General features: G+C 37.3%; 2 protein-coding genes and 1 pseudogene across 3 annotated transcripts; all 3 read right to left on the bottom strand.

The window, feature by feature from the left end:
* Positions 1–993: 993 nt before the first annotated feature.
* LOC147848973 (beta-ketoacyl-[acyl-carrier-protein] synthase III B, chloroplastic-like) lies at positions 994–3666 on the bottom strand. Its single transcript, XM_087337908.1, has 3 exons — positions 2681–3666; positions 1359–1495; positions 994–1281 (listed from the first exon to the last, which is right to left on the bottom strand). Exons 1-3 carry the CDS (start codon positions 2823–2825, stop codon positions 1156–1158), a joined length of 408 nt encoding a protein of 135 aa, XP_087194034.1. The 5' UTR covers positions 2826–3666; the 3' UTR covers positions 994–1155.
* A 3304-nt stretch (positions 3667–6970) lies between these two features.
* On the bottom strand, positions 6971–13473 carry LOC147848972 (transcriptional corepressor LEUNIG-like). The gene is made up of 18 exons (XM_087337909.1): positions 13334–13473; positions 13116–13213; positions 12831–12940; positions 12036–12422; positions 11842–11927; positions 11283–11370; positions 11053–11164; positions 10896–10945; positions 10503–10817; positions 10204–10416; positions 9441–9686; positions 9200–9344; positions 9017–9126; positions 8790–8939; positions 8517–8672; positions 8302–8418; positions 7641–7847; positions 6971–7477 (listed from the first exon to the last, which is right to left on the bottom strand). Exons 1-18 carry the CDS (start codon positions 13363–13365, stop codon positions 7334–7336), a joined length of 2766 nt encoding a protein of 921 aa, XP_087194035.1. The 5' UTR covers positions 13366–13473; the 3' UTR covers positions 6971–7333.
* A 4446-nt stretch (positions 13474–17919) lies between these two features.
* Positions 17920–19904, bottom strand: LOC147848971 (uncharacterized; annotated as a pseudogene). The gene is made up of 3 exons (XR_015531861.1): positions 19641–19904; positions 18885–19011; positions 17920–18753 (listed from the first exon to the last, which is right to left on the bottom strand). The product of XR_015531861.1 is annotated as an uncharacterized LOC147848971 (transcript).
* Positions 19905–21334: the final 1430 nt, after the last annotated feature.

The raw sequence follows: 21334 nt of genomic DNA, 5'->3' as shown, positions 1-21334 counted from the left end.
AAAGGGAGGAAAGTGACCATCATATAGATAGATAGATAGATATAAAGTGCAAAGTGCCACTTGTCTCAGTGACTGTAACCAAAACGCACTCTGTACATAGCATAGCTGTGATAAAAAAACTATGACATCCCTGGTGATCAGTATCCAATGTCGGTATGGACTAGTAAACAGTATAAAAAGAATAAAGTTCTGTATTACTTCCTCATAAAAGGAGCACTGAAGCTAATCACTCAAATAAAAAGAAAGATTAAGGTTTTTAAAAGACCGTAATGGTCAATAACAAAGATATGTACAGTTTACTTATTAACTTGCCAACCAAACAAAAAATGTGCTGTCAACCTAGTGTTCTAAAAATAAATGGCTTGAATATATGTAAAAAATTAGCAAATCCGGTTTTGCCAGAGGCAAAAAATGAAAATCAAATGGGAAAATGCATTACTCAAGTTAGTTTTGCTGCGTCAGAGTATGCATAAATTCATAATCAATGAAAAAAATTGCAATACATTAGTAAAAAATGCTTTCAATGTGTAGATTATCACAACACCAGCAGCATCACCAAACAAGATGCATGTCCCTCTGGCAGTCCAATCAATGTATCTAGAAAATGCATCTGCTCCCACAACCAGAACATTTCGATGAAAAAAATTGCAATACATTAGTAAAAAATGCTTTCAATGTGTAGATTATCACAACACCAGCAGCATCACCAAACAAGATGCATGTTCCTCTGGCAGTCCAATCAATGTATCTAGAAAATGCATCTGCTCCCACAACCAGAACATTTCGATGAAAAAAATTGCAATACATTAGTAAAAAATGCTTTCAATGTGTAGATTATCACAACACCAGCAGCATCACCAAACAAGATGCATGTTCCTCTGGCAGTCCAATCAATGTATCTAGAAAATGCATCTGCTCCCACAACCAGAACATTTCGATGAAAAAAATTGCAATACATTAGTAAAAAATGCTTTCAATGTGTAGATTATCACAACACCAGCAGCATCACTAAACAAGATGCATGTTCCTCTGGCAGTCCAATCAATGTATCTAGAAAATGCATCTGCTCCCACAACCAGAACATTTCGAAAACCTCCTCTTTTAAATCAGAAAGCTCCTGATTTTATGTCCTTAAATCTACATAACTTCAAAATTTCACGAATACATATCTTTTGAAACCTTTAATAACCGTGTTCCAGTAACAAGGCCCAATACAAAGCCACTACAAGCTGCAGTGATATCGAAGGCTAGAGCATTAGGACACCCTGATTCTCTTTGAATCTGGCCATAATGGTAAAGATCAAGATAATCAAATTATGAGACTCATCCACAAAAGTAAAAAGTCACAAAAAGCATACCTGCGGTCCACTACTGAATAAATCATCTGGGGTGGATGTGCATAGCAACACGAGGTCAATATCTTTTGCTTCCACCTTTGCCATTTCAATAGCTTTTCTAGATGACTCCACTGCCAGGTTAGTAATTGTCTCGCCATCTGATAACGATAAGGGAGTTATAGAATCTGACTCGGAAATTCAGACATAAATAACTACTCTAAGAAAAATGTTGAGGATTTCCAAGGGAAAATAAACGATCAATTTACATGGGTGATGATAACTGAAAATGATTCATCACTCATACATCTCCTCAATGAAGGTAACATATTTTTTCGCTGGTTAGAAGTGTGTTTATACGATTTTGGATTTCGGGAGAGATAGCCTGAATATCTGTCTGTTTGCAGGCTGAAATAGCTTTCTGATATCTATGAATATGAACGTTTCTCTATGTTTAAGGAGGACTAAGTATCACCTACAGGTCTATCAATTCTAACCGTGTATGCCTATAGATAAATTATCAGAGATATTGGAACATAGAGCTCTAAGGTTAAGAAAATCAGGCCAAACTATTGTGCAAACTAGATTGATCACAACTACAAAGCCAAGATATTAGCACACTAAGATTAAGAAAATCACACCAAAGTATTGTGCAAACTAGATGATCGCAATTACAAAGCCAAGATATTAGCACAGAATTTTAGATGGAACCATTGTTTGAAGTACATCAATGCCAACTAGAAAGCCAAGATATTTATACACAAGTTACGCCAAAGTACTGTTAAGACTAAAACAATGCCAACAGGAGAACCAACATATAGACAAGATCTACAGCATCCAGGTAAAACTAGCATGCGTGCCCGGAAGTCACAATAAAAGTCACTGCATGACAATAAAAAAGTGGAGTATTTGGGTAAATTGCAAAAAGAAACTCCATTTTAAGCCAGGGGCTGTATATAAAATTGCTACTTCATGAATGAATCTGTATACTATCACCTTATAATATATAACATGGTCCAAAGGATGTTGACATTTGCCAATTTCACATGAATGTCTTAATCGATACTACGTAATCGAAGGATTCGCATTCACATGCACAGCGATCTAATTGACCTAGACATGATTTTTACATAGTTATTCATTATTGATGAACTTCTGCAGACATTTTCGCAAAGAACCCAGTTTTTGCATTGTTATCTCTGAATGACTAACTTCTGCAGACACTTTTTTACACAGAGACCAATTTTTGCATATTTATTGCAGAATGATTAACTTATGTAGACACTTTTCACATAGATCCTCACATGGATCACAGGGTTATTACTGAAAGACATGATTTCTTTTACCTGAAAGAAACCTCCGATTCCTGATTCCTGTCCAGACAGCAATCCATTCATCATTGCTATCAACAATATTGGACAAGTCATCATTAGATATAACTCGCTTCGGAGTGGCTGACCAAGAACCAATCAGTTTCGAGCCCATCCCCATAATTTTGTAATAATTTCCAACCAAAACTTACAGAAAAAGAAAACTTGCAAAATCTTTGATCTTACTCATATCATACTGGAAAAATTAAGCAAAAGTTCCAAAATTGGTGTGCTTGTTCAAATCAGCATTTTGCAAACAAATAAAAGAATAGAACTAAAGGATATGAGGAAGAAGACAACCTATTACAATCTAGCTCATCAAGTATAGAAGAACATGCAAGCAAACAAGAAAATATGGCTTAACAAAATAAGATCTTGCCAATGAAACTTGTTATAAATGTAGAGCGCATGCAATGATAATGCAAGAAAACCAAGAAAGATGAATTAACAAATTATCTATATGCAGAATGATCATGCAACCAGTACTAAAGAAACGATCTTGATAAATGAAACAAACACAGATAGCCAGACTATATAGCTAACAACAAATTATGAACCATAACCAGAAATGAGCATGGCATTGCAGGTAAGGAAGGCAAGACGAAGTCTTCACAAATTAATCATAAGCAGTTCGTGCTGTAGGAACAAAGAATAGATTACTAAACAAATGAAGGAAAGATAAGATGACTTTGCAATTGAAAGATAACATGCAATAGGAAGAAAGATATGACGACTTAATAAATGCGCGAATGAAGGGAACATAACATGACTTCACAAGACGAGATATGAACATGCAACAAAAAGGAAATACAAGATGGCTTGATCAAATGAAAGAAAAATGATATAGATTAATAATTGAACCGCATGCCGTCAATGATCATGCAACAAAGAAGAAGAAGAAAGATGCATTAGGACTTCACATACAGAGGGAGACAAAGATTACTTGAAAATGAATCATCATGCCGCAGAGATGATCATCCAACAAAGAAGAAGCACTGAAGAAAAGATGGTTTAGAACTCACAAAACGTTATCTCGTTATTAAAGTCGAGATATGTGTCAATGATCTAAAACTCAGCAAATCTTGTGAAATCACGAAATGTGTCAATATGGAGGCATAGATGAGGCCCGTGCAGAGAAGAAGGGGAAGAAAAACATGAAATGAGCAATAAACGTTATCTTGTGAAAATGATACTCGATCTCTTCATACATTCGAGGAACCTGCGGTAGAGCTGGACGTTCCATAACTGTAGTGAAGCTACATTTTACCGAAGGCACGCGTTGATCATGCTGGAAACCCTTCTCCGATGTAAGAAACGCTTCCAAGATACGTAATTGAAGGAAATCAAAGAAGAAAAGGAACAAGAAGATGCTGATGAGGAGGAGAACGACGAAGCAGAGACAGGAGGAGCAGAGAACGGCATCTCCATAGTGATGTAAGACGAAGACAGGAAATACAATGGATAATTCAAATGCGACCAATGCGGATAAGATCGCAGATAGTGAGGAAGGTAAGAATTCAGGAATTGGATCATGAGATCTGATTATCAAACATGTAAGGTTCCAACCGTCAAGCCCGACGTTCAATCGCAGATAAGAGACAGGGATGGAGGTGAAGAAGAAGAAGAAGAGGGAAGGCATCGAAAGGAGGAGGAGGTTTCCATGAAAGCTTGAGCTTCTTCCATCTGTCAGAGCTGCTTTGTCTGCATTCATCTCTGCTGAGAATTGCCTGGGCAAGTTTTACCAAGTAATAGATTTTTTTATTTTTTTTGTTGAAAATATTCATTTTAATCCATTTAAACTAGTTTTAATTCATTCTAAGTAGTTTTAACTCATTTTAATTCATTCTAAGTAGTTTTAACTCATTTTAATTCATTCTAATTAGTTTTAACTCATTTTAATTCATTCTAATTAGTTTTAACTCATTTTAATTCATTGTAATTAGTTTTAACTCATTGTAAACTCATTTTAATTCATTCTAATTAGTTTTAACTCATTTTAATTAGGGTTAGGAATTCATTTCATGGCAAATTAAAGCCTAAACAATGGATGAATCGTGCACGTGCGTCTTGTGTGATCGTCGTATGTTCCTCAACTACTCATCTATCAGGCTCTCACATCCCATCTTAGTCTACTGCACTCGTGGCTCAAAGCACACTTGATTGACTATCCATCTTGACCCCATCAAGCTCCATTTTGAACAAAGCAGACTTGATTGACTATCCATATGCGGGGGGATGCCGACCATCCTAGATCTCCACAGATTGAATGATTTGGTCCCATGCCCATCCATCCATCAAAGACTCATAACACGTTGGACGTCCACTTATCATAATAAACACACTCGTCATTGCTAGTCTAGTTATTGCAATTTGAGTACATCCATCCCAAATGATTTCGGCCCCTCGGACAAGACATGGTCATCAAACAAAAGCATTCGTTGCGACTCTAATGATGAAATTGTTAAGAATCTTGTAGAATGTGTAATGAATGTTGGGTGACTAAAATATGACACACAACATTATCATTCGCATTTAGAAAGTTGGTCTCCATTTGTTTGTATCGTCGAGTATATGATCAAAAGGTTTCATTGCGCGAAAATGTTAACACTTTCATTGGCAAGGTTACGAAAATTCAATTCATAAACCATCTCCTGTGAAGAAAAAGGTCATTTCAATAGTTTCTCCTCAATTATGTAGAAAGGCATATTCCCATATTTGGAGGAAGGTCTTTAGTTTTGCATCTTTTTATTTAAGGACAAGTTGAATAGGAAAAATAAGAATTAGTCATCCTACAAAACCTTGTTTCACATTCAAGTTATTTTGATGGGGAAAATAGACACCATCCTCCAAAAGGCCCCCACTCATCCGAGTTATAATAGTCCTTCCCAAAATTGTGCATGTTTTTTATCACTAAAACAATTTCTCATCACATAGTAAAAGATCATCTTTCTCTTGCCTTTACATTTCTATATTGATCAATGCACATCAATGCTTCCCAAAATGATTGTACACAATTTGCAATTACTCTTGTGTGTGTATCTAATTTGTTCACATGTTTATTAAGGTACTTTGGACAAAAGAAACTTGCAACAAATGATCATATAATGCAAAAACCAAACTTCATACTTCTAATAGCTTTGACATAAACCGAGCATGTGAGCATTTTCCATGTCATGTCTCATGTATATTCACCTTTTTGGACTGGATCCAAAAGTTGGTGATGGTTGTGGCATGCCTTCAATATTAGCAAAAGCTATGAATCCAATCTCATGAAAGATTTCAATATGAAATGCATGACCAATCTATGCCAAATCAAATGTTCCAATCATTGATTTGAGATGAATGTGCTATTCACTTTCAAAATCACGAGAATAATCTGTATTAGTTGCTAATACCCAAGACCTACATTGCAAACCATCGTCATTATGCAATTATGAATATACTTCATAAATTATGGCATCTGTTATGTTTTGAACAGGTGCAGCCTACATGTTTCTTATCCTAGTTGACTGATAAAAACTTCTCCATTCAACTTCTATGACTCTTTTCAAAATATTTTTACATGGCCTGTGACATTCCCAAAGGCCTGGACAGGTGGATTGCCATCAAATCCTAACATGGTGTAACCAAACTTTTCTTGCTCCAGCCAATGGCCACAACCATCACATGAACCAACAATTCTAGCATTCAAAATAAACATCACAATTGCCAATGCCACAAGATCCAAATAAACAAGAACACGTAACTAGATTGAAACAAATAAATTCCAGGAAATAAGCAATGTTATTGGACACGGTAGACAACTTTGAAACATCCACCAAATGGAAATCATACTCCAGATTAGGTTCTCGTCATTTTGTGAATAGTTTGTGTAACAAAAAATATAGTATCGACCATGCATTAACATGGTTGATGAGTTGACAACACATTAAAGATCAAAGTTAACCCTGTCATGACATGTAAGTCTGAAATTAATAAAGACATTAAGAAGGCAAGCAAGAGGCCATTGTTATCTCAATGAGCTGGACATTTCTTCTCTCTCTCTCTCTCTCTCTCTCTCTCTCTCAGAATATATAGAGATATATACCATGAAAACCTAGGACTGGCTTTTACCATGTGGCGATCCACAAAAACTGGATGAACCCCTGTCCATATCAACTTCATATAGTCATGCATATGCTCTATATCTCAGGAATGGAAGATTTATCAATGTCAGGCATTACACACTGCAGAAATGAATTAAAAGAATAAATTTGCTTCTTCGTGTAAGGCAATGCAATTTGCGAATCATATATTTCACTTAATCAAGTCGTCTAGAGGATTAGATATAATAAACAGTAATTTTCATTGGTTTATTAAAAGATTTGCTACCAACCGTGCCCTGCAATATGATCCAAACAGCCATATAATCCTTGGCATTCACATGGTTTTTATAACACGGTTTTTGTATCGTGACAGTCTCTCCTGAATTGCAGAGGAACCAAACAGCCATAGAATCCTTGGCATTCACATGGCACGCATCTCTGACACTTCACATAATAGCAAAGCCCAAGCCTTTGATATTTTACAACAATATTCTGCCACATATTACCACAAACATTCCACAAAAAACATACTATGGTACACCCTCTACTTCCATAGTTTCACAGTTTTATCATGGCTAGCCGATGCAATCATGCCGGTGACAGGAGACTGGGCAAGTGCTTCAATCAAACCTTCATGGGCAGATATTGTAATGTTCTTTTTCTCTTGTATGGACCACAATTCGATCGACTGCCAAGCAAATATGAACATTCATCAAATGTGAGCAAAACTGTGAAAATGGGTTCACCAGTTGGCATGTATCTCTAGCAACAAAATAATATATATGAACCAGCAATAATGTATCCGTAAGCCCAACACGATATTCTATGCATGAGATGAAAGGAAATCATACCTGATAGCATCCAATCACAAGAATGTGAGGGTAAGTGGGATGGAAAACACAGGACTGGAATTTGTTTCCATTGCAACTCAACTCATGGATACATTGTCCTTCAGAACCAGGACGAAGTGCCCACACTCGCACTGAATCATCACTAACAGATGCAAGATAGTCGCCAGCTGCATCCCAACACACGGCATGGATAGAGTTTGTATGCCTCTGCAAGAAAAGCAAACAAAACTCTAAGATCTGCTCGTGTTACAAGAAAATATTGCATGGTTTTGTGGATTTTGAGCTTCCATTTCGGAGTACCATTTTGTTTCAAAAAATTACAGCATGGGCTTCATAAAATATATGAAAATATACAGCATTATATATCTAGGATATATAGTAGAGCATCATTTAGAGAAAATGGGGAGTTTATGAAGGTTTCTTAAAATTGTAGAAATTCAAGAACGAAATCACAATTTACGCTTCCTAATTGCTGAAATTCCAGACTGTTCCAATCTGGAAATTGTATGAAGTTTTTCTAATGATTATTGACTTTCAGAAAAAGATAAAAAAATAATTTTCATATTTCAGGCCGGTTTGTGAGCCAACTGCATGAAGCAAAACTTGTGGTTCTATTTCTATGATCCGCATGCATTTTTTTGTACAGAAAGCAGAGGCAAACCTGCAGGCAATGCACACGAGTCGTCGTTTCTACGTCAAATATGGACACAGTATTATCAGCTGCTGCAGCCAAAAACCTTCCAGCTCTTGGTTGGAACCTCACCCGACTATTTCCCCCCTGTTATTCAATTCAATTCAATGCTGAATCAAAATTAATCCAAATTCCACTAAGATTCTCAAAACTAAAATTTACAGTTTTAAAACGAGCATTTCTACCTGAAATGTCCGAGTGCAAGTACCCTGAGTCACATTCCAATATCGTATCTCATTATCTCCATCACAAGAACAGAGTAGATCTTCATTTATGGTGTTAAAATCCAGTGACATCACTGTTCCCCTGTGTCCCGTAAAACTCCTCAATGAGTAGCTTGTCTGCATAACAAATCCAGCGAAAAAATCATAACATCTCGCCCATGTATAAAGGATAAGTCGACTAGGTTGGCAATAGCAAGCATGCCCATGCATCAAGGAAGCAGACTTAGTACTTACACTGTCAACTTCCCATACTTTCACAGTCTTATCAAATGATGATGTTGCAAGACGTGTTGAATTTCCACTAAATCGGACATCTGTAATCATGAGATTGTGTTCATCAAGTGTTCCCTTCAGCTTAAAAGGCTCCATGTTCCACAACACTGCCTGTAAATAGCAATCACAAACTTAGTACAATAACAGCAGATTAAACCACAAAAGCCTAACCATAATCGAAATCTGACCTTCTTATCATGTCCTGCACTAGCAAGTAGCTTCCCATCAGGAGAGAAGTCACATGCAATAACTTTATTGTTACTCGCTTTAATACATCGAACCTCCGAGAATATGGAGCCTGAAAGCCAGAAGACAAATTATTCTTGATTATCCCATGTTTTAACACCTTTTTGAATGTATGAGGAAAGTACCTTTACTGGCATCCAAACTATGTCCAGTGGGACTCCTTTTACTACAGCTAAAAAGTGTCTCTCTTTGGTCTGCTTCATCATAAGATAAGAAGGATTCCACGTTGTCATCTAATGATGCCTCCTCAGCGAACCGATCTATATCAGCCTACACATTGGTAATCAAAATGCTGAAGTGACTCTCATCATAGATAAAAGTGTTTCTGAAGATCAAAATGATGAATTTCTTTTAAAGAATACACACCAATTGATTGGAAGAGGTTGCTAAAGCTCCTGTACCATCTGATCCATATATTAATGATGACTTCGATGTGCTACCACTCTGTTGCAATGCACTAGCCATGGAGATAACGTCACCTGGTGTGTGGATTGACGGGGTTGAGGGAGCAGAATTGGGTCCTGCTGTATTTCCTGTACCTGTACTGTTTGCAGGGCCAGACGAAGATGCAGGTTGTTTCCTTTTCCGCCCATTCTGCCCTTTTGTGACAGTCTATATATAGAAGATAAAAGTTAGATAGTAACAACCTTAATTACTTCTTGAATAGACATAAGGAATACATACATTTACCAAGGCCAGGACAATTTGGGCTTTCAAATTAAGTACATGGGAGGAAATCAGGAGAGAGAGAGAGAGAGAGAGATTCCTAAAATGCTAAAAATATCAATTAAATGATTCATTTAAGATAACCTTCAATATAAAACTAGATAAACATCACCTGTGAATCTACACTGTTGAGTACAACTTTTATTAACCACTTCTTGGATAGAAAAGACTCAATAGTAATCAAATGTAGGCAAGAGCTCATAATCTCAATATTTATCGGAGCTAATGGCAAGTATATGATGAATACAAATACTAATAATCAATCCACAATATGTATTAGCAAAATTAGATACAAAAAAGAAACAAATTCCAATGTTAAAATGATCTAAAGTCATTCAAAAGACATTCAAACCTACATAATTGATGAAACGACACAACCAAGAGACCATCCAGAGTATTTTACCTGCTCATTACTCCGGTAGGCATTGGAGAGATTTCCATCAACCACTCCTCCGGTAGGTCCAATGAGCCTATCTTGCTGCGGCAGAGGAGTTGCAGGAATCTGTTGCTGTGATATTTGTGGCTGCTGAGATGGTGGTGGTTGCTGGATTTGCTGCTGTTGTTGTTGCCGTTGTTGCTGTTGTTGCTGCTGCTGTTGAAGCTGAGTCAGCTTAGCCTACATTAGAGTATAGCCACAAAGACTTAAACCAAAGAATAGATATTAATCAGTGAATTTTGTGAAGACAAAGAGCCAATACACACTTTCATTATTAGTTCCTGGTTACTCTGATTGGCAGCTTGCATTGGGGAGGCCACACCTTGCATGACATCTCCAATACCAGTAGGTTGGCCATCTTTATTGGGCATTGCATTCCTGCTGCTTAGAAGCATTTTGATCCGTCTAGATTCCAACTCTGTGAGAAGATTGGTTGATCCCAAATTTCCTTGTGTTTGCTGTGCTTGCAGCAAGAGTTGCTGCTGTTGCTGAGGGTTGAGCATTTGAATCTGATGATATTGCTGCGGCGATTGGATAAATGACTTTGCGGGTAGCATATTTGGACGAAGTTGATCAAATCCCTGAACACAAAATATGAATTTGGTTTATTTGAGCCTTCCACTTCCAATCTAGCGCAAAACTGAATATCCAAAACTTACCGTCAGTGGCCAGCCCTTTAGAGGTAAAGTATTTGCACCTTGATTAACACCTGGATGGAACAGGGACAAGTCAGTTAATTTACCTATAATTATGTTTATATTGTCAGCAAGCCTGGAATCGAGCTAGAATGGAACACGTTGAACGCAAAAGTGACACCTGGACTTAAAAGATTTGGTTTTGAATGACCAACTCCAGGCACGCCGAAAAGTGCTGGATCTGGTGCAGGTGATCGTTGATTTAGTACTCCATTTACATCACCTTTTACATCCTGTTAATTTCTAACATCAGTGAAGAGATATTGACGGCACTAGACAGAGAATATTTACACTTGATGCAGGAAAATCATAGATCAATACACAATAGGTGCTCTGCATCAAAGAATTTACTTGGTTTACACCCGAGATTGTTTGATTTCGAACTTGTGCTTGTTGAAGGGTTGCACTCATATTGCCTCCTCCGGCATGTAGCATTTGACTTCCCAAATAGAAAAGATTATGTTAAGATTTACTATAGAAATGAGACAGCAGAATATACTCACATGTCTGAGGCACAGTGCATATGCAAAATAATTACTCATGCAATGAAGAATCGTAATTAGTCCACGATACAGGAAACTATCAACACCCTTCCAGATCATTCCCATCAGAATATCCTAGATAAACTTAAACACCATACCTTCTTGAACACATCACAATAACATTATAGCACAAAATTTGCATCATAACATCCTAGAGTCTAGACAAACACTTTCCTAAGGGCATTGTATTCAAAGTAGCATAAGTACATCAAAAGAAACACCATCTAAGAATACACGTATCATGGCAGAAAATGAAGTTAAGATCCTTCCATTTTCTTGATACTTTCAAGTTTCCTAGTCACTTCTTGAACCACAGTCTGTATTCAAGATCTTAATCCCCAAATCCAGGTCAAAGAAAGGACAGTTACCCGGCTGGTTGACCAGGTGTTGGAGGTGACTTCAGCAAAGGTGCTTGACTCGCATCTAACAGTTGATTAGGATTATCAGCATATCTCTGCATCCAGAAACTGACAAAAACATCAATAGTTTCCTTCAAGCACACTAAACTGGTGAGTAAACGCATAATTATTTGTTAAGACTTAGATCATTGCCACAAAAGCACCTTCAAGTTTGCATCTTCTATAGCTTCTCTTTTCTGTGGATGCTTCAAACATTCTTCATATATTTTGGTTGCCATTGCATTGGCTGTGCTTTGTCTCATCATGGTATCAGACCCAAGACTATTCACCCCTCCATTGATATTAAGATGGTTACCATCTCTCCTAGGCTGTTGCTGCTGTTGATGTCGCAAAAGCTGAAGCTGAAGCTGCTGTTGTTGCTGTTGCTGCTGCTGTTGCTGCTGTTGTTGATGGTGCTGTTGTTGTTGCTGCTGCTGCTGTTGCTGTTGCTGTTGTTGTTGCTGCTGCTGCTGTTGGTGCTGCTGCTGCTGCTGCTGTTGATGGTGGTGTTGCTGCTGCTGCTGCTGTTCTCTAGCTTTCAACTGCTGGGTCTGACTCCAAACACCAGTAAACATGGTTATCGAACCAATAGCATAAGTGTATGTGTATATGCATGTGTCTGAAGATAAAAATGGAGATCTGATGGTCGTTTTGTTAAAATAATTTTTTTTGTGGGTTTTCACCTCACCTTAAGTTCCCCCATTAGCAATATTTAATGTGTTTTACAGAAATCAAATGTGCATTCAAATATCCTGACGATAGATACAGTGAACATTTCACCAGTAATATGACATCAGGAAAAAAGTGTTCCACGTATAACCTAAAGACAGATATAGTTATCTGGTGATCATTGCAGTAAAATCATTATTGTGGGTCATTTCACCTTGCATTAAGTTTTCCAAACTGTAATATAATAGGTACAGCATGTGCATGGGTATTTATTTAAGTTAAAGGCAGACCTCGATGTAGGACGCAGCAACTTCTGAATGTTTCTCGTTTGTTCGTGCAATAAAGATGTCCCAAAACACGGACCACCATTCAAATAGAAACCCACCAGGTGCATCTATGGCTAAAATATTAAATTGAAAATGAAAAAAAAAAGCCAAAACTAAGCATCAACATTTTAGAGAAATTTTAACCCAACATGACACTTGAAAATATATATACATACATAAATATATGTATGTGTGTGTATGTGTGTGTATGTATGTGTGTGTGTATGTATGTATGTGTATGTATCATACCAACAGGATCTGAAGAGACCTTTCCTTCTGCTTGAAATGCCTGTGCAGATGCCTGAAGATTTCTCTTCACAAGATAATCATAGATATACACATCTAACCTGAATTATATACCAAAAAAAGGTATAAAATTGACAATAATATAAGATAATCAGTCCTGAATTCATAAGAAAACAAGCTATATAACAAATAAAATACATATGGGTCTTTAGATTACTCACATCTTGTCAGCTTCCCAGTTTGTTTGAGACATTTTCGCAGCCAAAATGAAAGAAATTGAAACAAATTTGAATAGAAATCAGCTTTGTCGAAGCAATTCAAGAGTTATAGGAAATCATGCTGAGAAGCTAAAAGGAATGGTCTGAAATTGCAAGGAAATTGAAGAAATTTAGTATATAAAAAGCATTTCTCGCTAATTACGTTGAGCTTTTAGTCAGAACAGAGAAACGGACGACATGGATCCTCAAAGGAAAACGGAACCTTTTGAGGGGTAAAAATGTTTCTCGAAACACAGTAAAAAAAGAGGAAGACATCAAAACTGTAAACAGAGAGAAGGAAATTGTTATCAAATTTCAGCGTTTAACGCGAGAAAAAACGAGGTTTTTTACCAGAGGAGAGACAAAAAGAAGGTTGTTCTGGGGGAGGCAGAGACCGGTGGCGGATCAGAGAGAGGGGGAGAAGAAATGAGGGGTTTTACTTGCTGTGCGGGGAGGCAGAACAGAGTGAAAGAAATTTTGGGAAGTGTAGGAGGGAGAAGAAGAAGAAGAAGAAGAAGAAGAAACAGAGTTTGCAGAGAAGAAGAAAAGGGGGAGAAAGCGAGAACGATGAGCTCACCAAGTCTGCAGCTTTCCACCGAACCTACACTTCACGGAGCCTCGGATCCCGAACCTCGTCCCGGCTGTAGCCTCGTTCCCGAACCAAGACGCAAGACGAGAGAAAGAGAGAGAAGAGAGCCTTCTTTCTCTAACTAAGCTATTACTACCACTACTACTACTACTTACTATTACGTTTTACTTGGTTTCACATTGAAGTACTGTAAGTCAATTCACACGCAAATCTGCATCTTCTTCTTCTTCTTCTCCCATGGTTTCACACTGTGCCAATGTCCGGACGCTCCCCCCCCCCCCCCCCCCCCCGATTAGTCACTTGCTCGCGGCATAAAAACCTCACAACCATAATGCGTTGGGGTCGCTTCACAAGTACCGCTACAACTGAGGATTTTAGGGGCAATTTGTGCAAGGATGTGGACGAGAGATGAATGTATAAGATTTGCACAAGGAGGATGTGTGTGGGCTCGACATGTTCATACACATCATGAGTTGGGTTCATTTGATTAAGTACTGCTATACTTGGTCATGACATGAGATTTCGGTGGTCATTGTACATGGATGGATGTGAACGATGCATTTATTTATAGGAATTGAACTAGGAGGGAATGTGAAGCCTTGCCATGTTCATACAATTGAGGTCGCCCCTTTGTCATGTTGTTTTTATAGGGACCAACCGGTGGTGATGAGGTATTGCACTATCATATACTATCTTAGCAAGCAATCTCTAGTACACTCCATTTAGAGTTCATTTAGAGCAATATATGTCATTGGACCAAGGAAAAAGGGCATAGTGGTCCATATAAGGGCCAACATTGGTGAGGTACTATATCATTTTATATTTGAGCGAGCAAATGTTAGGACATTATATTTTGGAGCTTTTTGAGGTCAATGCATTGCCATTGATCTAAGCAATGTGCAACCTTGATACGTTAAGATATATATGCCCTCCCAAGCATGATGCTATAACCATCGATTGGGAAGATATTAAGTGTCCCAATCATCGTCCCTAGAAATTCAAGGGAGCCTAAATGTGTGCCATTAGTGCATGAATACAAATGGGGCACATGTGTATGAGGGCATCCACGACTCATTCACTGAGGCTTGTGGAGGATGTAGCTCTCATAACACTTTCAAGGGGTCATAAATAAAGAGAGTGGTAATTGATGACTCCAAACTATGGACAAATCTCAAAACCCTTGCATACCATCTTATCCAATAAAAAGTAACTCAGTCTGTGTTGTGTCCCACTATCACAACAAAATAAGATGTGTACGTGTGAGTGCATGTAGGTGTGGGTGCAATTAGAAATATCCATCGAAAGATTGGTGCATTATGGAATTAAATATGGCGAGATTTAGCAAGATGGTTCCAAGCTTGTTGGTTGTATAATAATAAATGGTCTTTACAAATTCTTCCTTTCTCATCAACTTTTTGCTATCCCAAAAGTTTTCAAACAATAAGAAGTATCTGGGGTATCCCTCCTTGAAAGCCAAACACTACTCTCTCTCTCTCTCTCTCTCTCTCTTCGTAAATCAATGTTTGTTATTAAAACAAGATGATAATACAACCCTTGCTATCTTTACTACTTCATAAATAGTGATAGTGCTAGGGAAACCCTCTCAAGTGTTGCAAAACTAGATGACATAAGTCCATCTCCTCTCGGGACAACGTCCCCATATAACATACATAGTTGTGAAAATTGCCAAATCAACTTCCCTTCTCTCTCTCTCTCTCCACACACACACACACACAAGATGAAACACTTTTTCATTTGTAGAGATGTCCCATGTATGGTACCTATGTGTTTGTGGATTCATAGATGGAATTAAGTAATTTAATTCCACAAATAAGAGGCACATATTGTCATCGCATCCCAAACACAACTTAATATCTTTGTATGAAACCCACATTTGTAGTCTTGAATGCTTGTATGTACACTATGTACAAAAAATGCAACATTATACAAATGTGCATAAGAAACTTGGAAAAATGTTGTGAAACGCCCTTTCTACAATATTAGTATGGATCATCTATAACCAATCAATTATTGAGGCAAATTAGGTTAACCCTTTCAATCCCAAGTGACATTGATGTTTAGTTTGAAAACTTAGGGGGGTCGATGAGTCCAAAGTTTACAACGGATGTCATAGAAGTGGCCAATAGTTTGAAGTTTGAACATTCAACATGTTTCAATCTCAAGTATTACTTGTCTCCGAGGAGAATTGCAAGGATATCATTAAAATCACCGCACATAAACACATAGTAATGCTCCACCCAACAATTTAACTAGTTTTAATGGATTCAAACTTTCACCATTTATTGCACATTAAATAACTTACCATGGACAACATTGTTTGCTATAGTTGCATTCAAAATATACTTTTTACTTGCATGAAAATTCTTAATGACTTCATTGATTAGCGTAAAATATTAAATATCTTGTCCCTAACAAAAACTCGTTTTGAAGTTGCATTATGCAAAATTCTGACTTAAGAGTTCCAAGAAATAATACAACACTCTATGATTGTCATGAATTAGGCCAAGGCCAATTTGCCAAAATATTGCTTTTGAGAAATTACCATTTCTATCTAGTCCCATGTTTTTTTGGTGAAAGTAGTGTATATAATAAAACAATGTGACAATACACAAACCTGTAGTGTCCCTATATGTATACAATGGCGTGGATTTTATGGCAAGGGCAAACCTGTTAACTCCTCTAAGGACAAAGTATTAGCTAAGGTCAAGTGTGGAAATTATCAAATCAATTATTCTTTCAATGTACACATTTGTTTTGGTACTCTATGGAGAACATTTACCAAGAACCCATTTATCGTACCTCGATTTATATCATAGGACCCAATATATATGATAGTCAAACACTATGTTATACAAGGGGCAGCGCCAAAGTTTCACTCTCCCACCATTTTTTCTCACCTTTATCTCCATCTTTCTCCACCTCAACCATCATCATAAGCACCAACACCACCATGATCTAGATGATCACATCCATAATCTCTCTCTCTCTTCATCATCAACATCACATTCTTCTTTTTCTTTCATTGCCATCATTCTTTTAATAGTGATGATTGTCATGGTGGTGATGATAATGAGAATAAAAGAGTGTGTGAGAATTGATGAAGAAAGATAATATACGTTTTGAGAATTTCATAAAAAAATAAGGGTATTGTAAATTTAGCACCATTTTAGGGTTGTGTCCAATGAACAATCAATGACACTATTACAATGCATGTGTCACTGTGAGCTTAGTGGGTGTGGCTAAATAATACCTAGTACAATGACTCAATCTATATTATGTATGATGCCAAAAAACTACCAACAAAATGCCATTTGAGCCTAGAAATAGTCAACCTTAACAACCTTATGACCCTAGTTCTACAAGGTAGAGGAAAACTTGATGGATTGAAGGCCATTCCTAGAATGAAAAGGACACATTTTGGATTTTTTCTTTGACCATTCCTCGTATCAAAATGGAACATTTTAGATTTGGATTCTGGACCTACAACTCACAAGAGAAAATAGCCCATTGGTCCCTACCAAACTGTAGACTATAAAAGTTTATGTCACATGAGAGAGAGAGAGAGAGAGAGAGAGAGAGAGAGAGAGAGAGAGAGAGAGAGAGAGAGAGAGAGATTTAACATCTCTAAAGAAGTCTGAGATGTTATAACTGGTTTGCTTGATTTAGAAATGTAAATAAACCCGACCATAAAAAAAGGTCAAAAGTCAAGACGGCAAGATCAACTGGTCATGTTGACTCATCCCAAGGCCACATGATACACCTCACCTCAATCGTACAATTGTGCTTTAGGAGACTTGACTCAAGCCTCCTATGCTTCTCAATGATGGCTCTTTCCCCTGTTTTTGGAGAGCGTGTGGTGTCTCATTCTTCTCCAAGTGAACTAGGGCATCTCCTAGCCCAAAAGAGATTGAAACAGACATAATATCTTTACACTAGCATCACAGTAATAATAAAAATTTGAGACACCTTAGAAATGGTCTCCCATATTCGTCATTCTAAACACAAAATCAGTGTCTCTAATAAACCAAATGCAGGTTTATCATTCAGTATGAAGTTGTGCTTGTATCATACTATTGCATTAAATTAATGCAAGCAATCTAAAATGCTTTGAGTTGGTCTCAGATTTGGAGATATTTCAGACTCTGCACTATGACTCGGATCTTACTTTGTCTGATGCGAAAATGTTCTTGAATCCAAATTTAAACTCTAAAAAATATGGTAAGAACTGTCTGAATAAATCTGCTCTACAACTCAGATCTTACTTCGTCTGATGGGAAAAAGTTCTTGAATCCAAATTTAAACACTGAAAAATATGGTAAGAACTATCTGAATAAATCTGCTCTACGAATCAGATCTTACTTCGTCTGATGGGTAGATGTGCTTGAATACAAATTTATCCACTGAGATTCATAGTAAGAAATGTCTGAATAAATCTGCTCTTCAAGTTCAAGTGTTCTAGAATACAAGCCTCAGAAACCATACCAAAATTTAACATACACGAACAACCCTAGCATTTAGACCATCTTCTGGAATAAAAAGGATCAACATCTTTGCAAGATCTTGATCATCAGCATTAAGAACTATCTTTCAGCGTACAGTGTGGTTTCTTATAAAATTTTCAATAATCGTAATTTGGTTGGTTATAACGGCTGCCTCTTCAACTGTGACTTTGTTTACACATTGAGTGAATTTGAAAGGTTCTCCTTTACCTAATTTGACTTCACTAGCCACATCAGCATCTGATACCGCATTCCAAGTAAGGCACAACTTTTCACTGCACAAAATGGAAAACAATGAATTATAGAAATGAATTTACGCACAAAACAGCTGCTGGCACAAGTACTTAAAGACCTTTCCTATGATTGAACATGTTTAGCTTAAGTATATATGACAAGATGAATTTACATCTCCTTCTCGAGCTGCTTGCGAATGAAGTCTGGAGCATGTGCAGTGACTTTATCTAGTTGCAAATATCAGCACAGGAATTTTCCTTTTCACGATCCATGACTTAGATAGCAGCTCATACAAGTACCTACAGAAAAGTTTGGTCATAAGAAGCAGAGTTAGCTAAGTGTTAAAATTCAAGGCCTGCAGAATGTTTATTTTATAATCTGAAAAATGTCTTGTGCACACTTCAAGCGTTCCTTTATGGTGAGAAAATTATTAGATACAGCTTACATCAAGTATCTCGACAAAATTTTGTTTGTTAGGGACTTACAAAGCTATCTACACTTTAACCTGAATGATTGTATTATCTGAGAGCCCACTTGCTGTACTTCAACTTCTCTGCAAACTTTGCTTTAATTAGGATCATACATAAAATGAGTGAATCTTCGGATAAAGGCTCGTTACTTGAAGCCAGACATATCTCCACAAAATATCATGCCTACCTTTTTAATATCTAAATATGAGTGACATGAATAAAATACTTATATTTTCTATTACAGAAAACAATTGTACGGATCCATTGCCTGCAGCATACAAACTACTATTAACGGAATCTTTTCAAACAGTACAAAAGTTACAAATCAAGAAAAAAGGGTGCTTTTTTTACCCTGCATTGCACCACAAAAGGAAACCTTAGGAGGTAGGGAGAAAGTTCTATTAAGTTCTCAAATATGTCCATCACTATCAAAGGATTACACTGTATGGAATGCTTACTCCGCTGTGGCCCTGACATTGGATATAACATCTGCTGCATCCACAAGGAAAACTATCCCTCCTGCCTCAGGAAAAAATTCATCTAGTTTTGATCTCAACCGTAAGTGTCCAGGACCCAGGTACATCTACTATACGGACAACCCTTAGCTTTTCTTGCTGGAACAAAAATGCAAAGAAATAATCATGGGGATATTACTTGAATTAAAGATTTATAATTTCTCCAAATTAGAATTTTTAATTCATTTCTTCATAATGAAGGTTTATACAAAGGGATACACCCAACAAACTAATGATCAAGCAGGTTTTAGTTTTCTTTAGATTTTGAACAGGTTACTAGAAGCATTTTTAAAAGATATATCCGTAGCTGAAAGATGAATCACTCTGGTTGTTTTTTTGGCCATGCAACTTCTCAAATGTCATCTACATCCCTTTTTGCTTAAATGCAATGATTTGCATGGCTCCTTTTTAACCTACTTGATAACATAAAAGCACCAAACTACTTGTACCACCGTCTAGGAGCTTGTTTCAGCCAGTATAGACTGCTGCGTTTGCATACAGAATGTTTCTTATCAGGAATTGCAAATCCGTATGGGATTTCTATATATAGCTCTTCTTCAATGCCACCATGCAAGAAACCAGTCTTTACATCCATCTTGTAAAGCTCCAAGTCAAGAGGCAAAATTAGAGTGAGCATAGTCCGCAAGGTGGTCATTTTGACTACATGAACGCCTCTTGAAAGCCAACCCCTTTGACATGTACATAGCCTTTTGCAACTAGCCTTCCTTTGTGCTCGGGTTTTTGATCCATGGTATTGATTTTATACACCCACCTATCAGGAATGACATTCTTACCCTTGAACAATTCCCCTAAGTCTCAGTAGCCAATGACCTTCAGTCTAAAGCAGGAACCACAGAATCTTCAACATTCAGCGATTCATCATTTACAGCTATTTTCAGCATTATTATGACTGATCATCATCTTCTGGCAGCATTTCCTGGGGGCTCATCATGATTTTCAGCCCTTTATGGTTCCAGCTGAGGCACATCATCTTCATCAATGGCTGGCAGGTTACATTGAAGTCTTGCCTTTTTGCTATGATTCTTCACGGCACGACAAGATTCAAATAGCTTGGCCTAATTATAGACGGCATCCAGGTTGTGTACAGCATTTTTCAGCTAAGGTAGCCGTATCCTATAGCCCATTTCACCTTCATCATACCTGAGGGCGATGCTCTTAATGGACTTTGCATGAAGTTTATTTCTAAGTTCATAGCTACTATACACAAATGCATCACAGCCAAATATGTGAAGATGGTCATGCAAGACTGATTTGCTAGACCAGACCTATTCAGGGATGCCAACTTTCAACATTATGGGAGGGAATCTACTGCTTATAGATACTACAACTTTAATAAGCTCACCCCAAAAGCCATGAAGGAGATTAGCTGAGGACAACATGTACTCACCCTCTCACATAGGGTCCTATTATATTTTTCAGCCACCACATTAGAAGAGAAGCATACGGAGCTGTTAACATGCTCTTTCTACCTAGTAATTCACTAAGCATGGTCACATTCCTTAAGTAATAGGAATTTTGGAAACTAACTGACTTAATTTGGTTTTTCCATGGAAATGGCTAACACTAAAAGTTAGCTTAAATCAATGTATGAGATAAACAATTTGATGGCACAAGCT

The sequence above is a fragment of the Azolla caroliniana genome, unplaced genomic scaffold (genome assembly GCF_043228905.1).
Source record: "Azolla caroliniana isolate FFs.n. ecotype wild unplaced genomic scaffold, voAzoCaro1.0.p SCAF_160, whole genome shotgun sequence".
In the NCBI taxonomy this organism is placed as follows: Eukaryota; Viridiplantae; Streptophyta; class Polypodiopsida; order Salviniales; family Salviniaceae; genus Azolla; species Azolla caroliniana.
The sequence above is the reverse complement of the archived record's forward strand: the minus strand, read 5'-3'. Positions and strand labels throughout refer to the sequence as shown.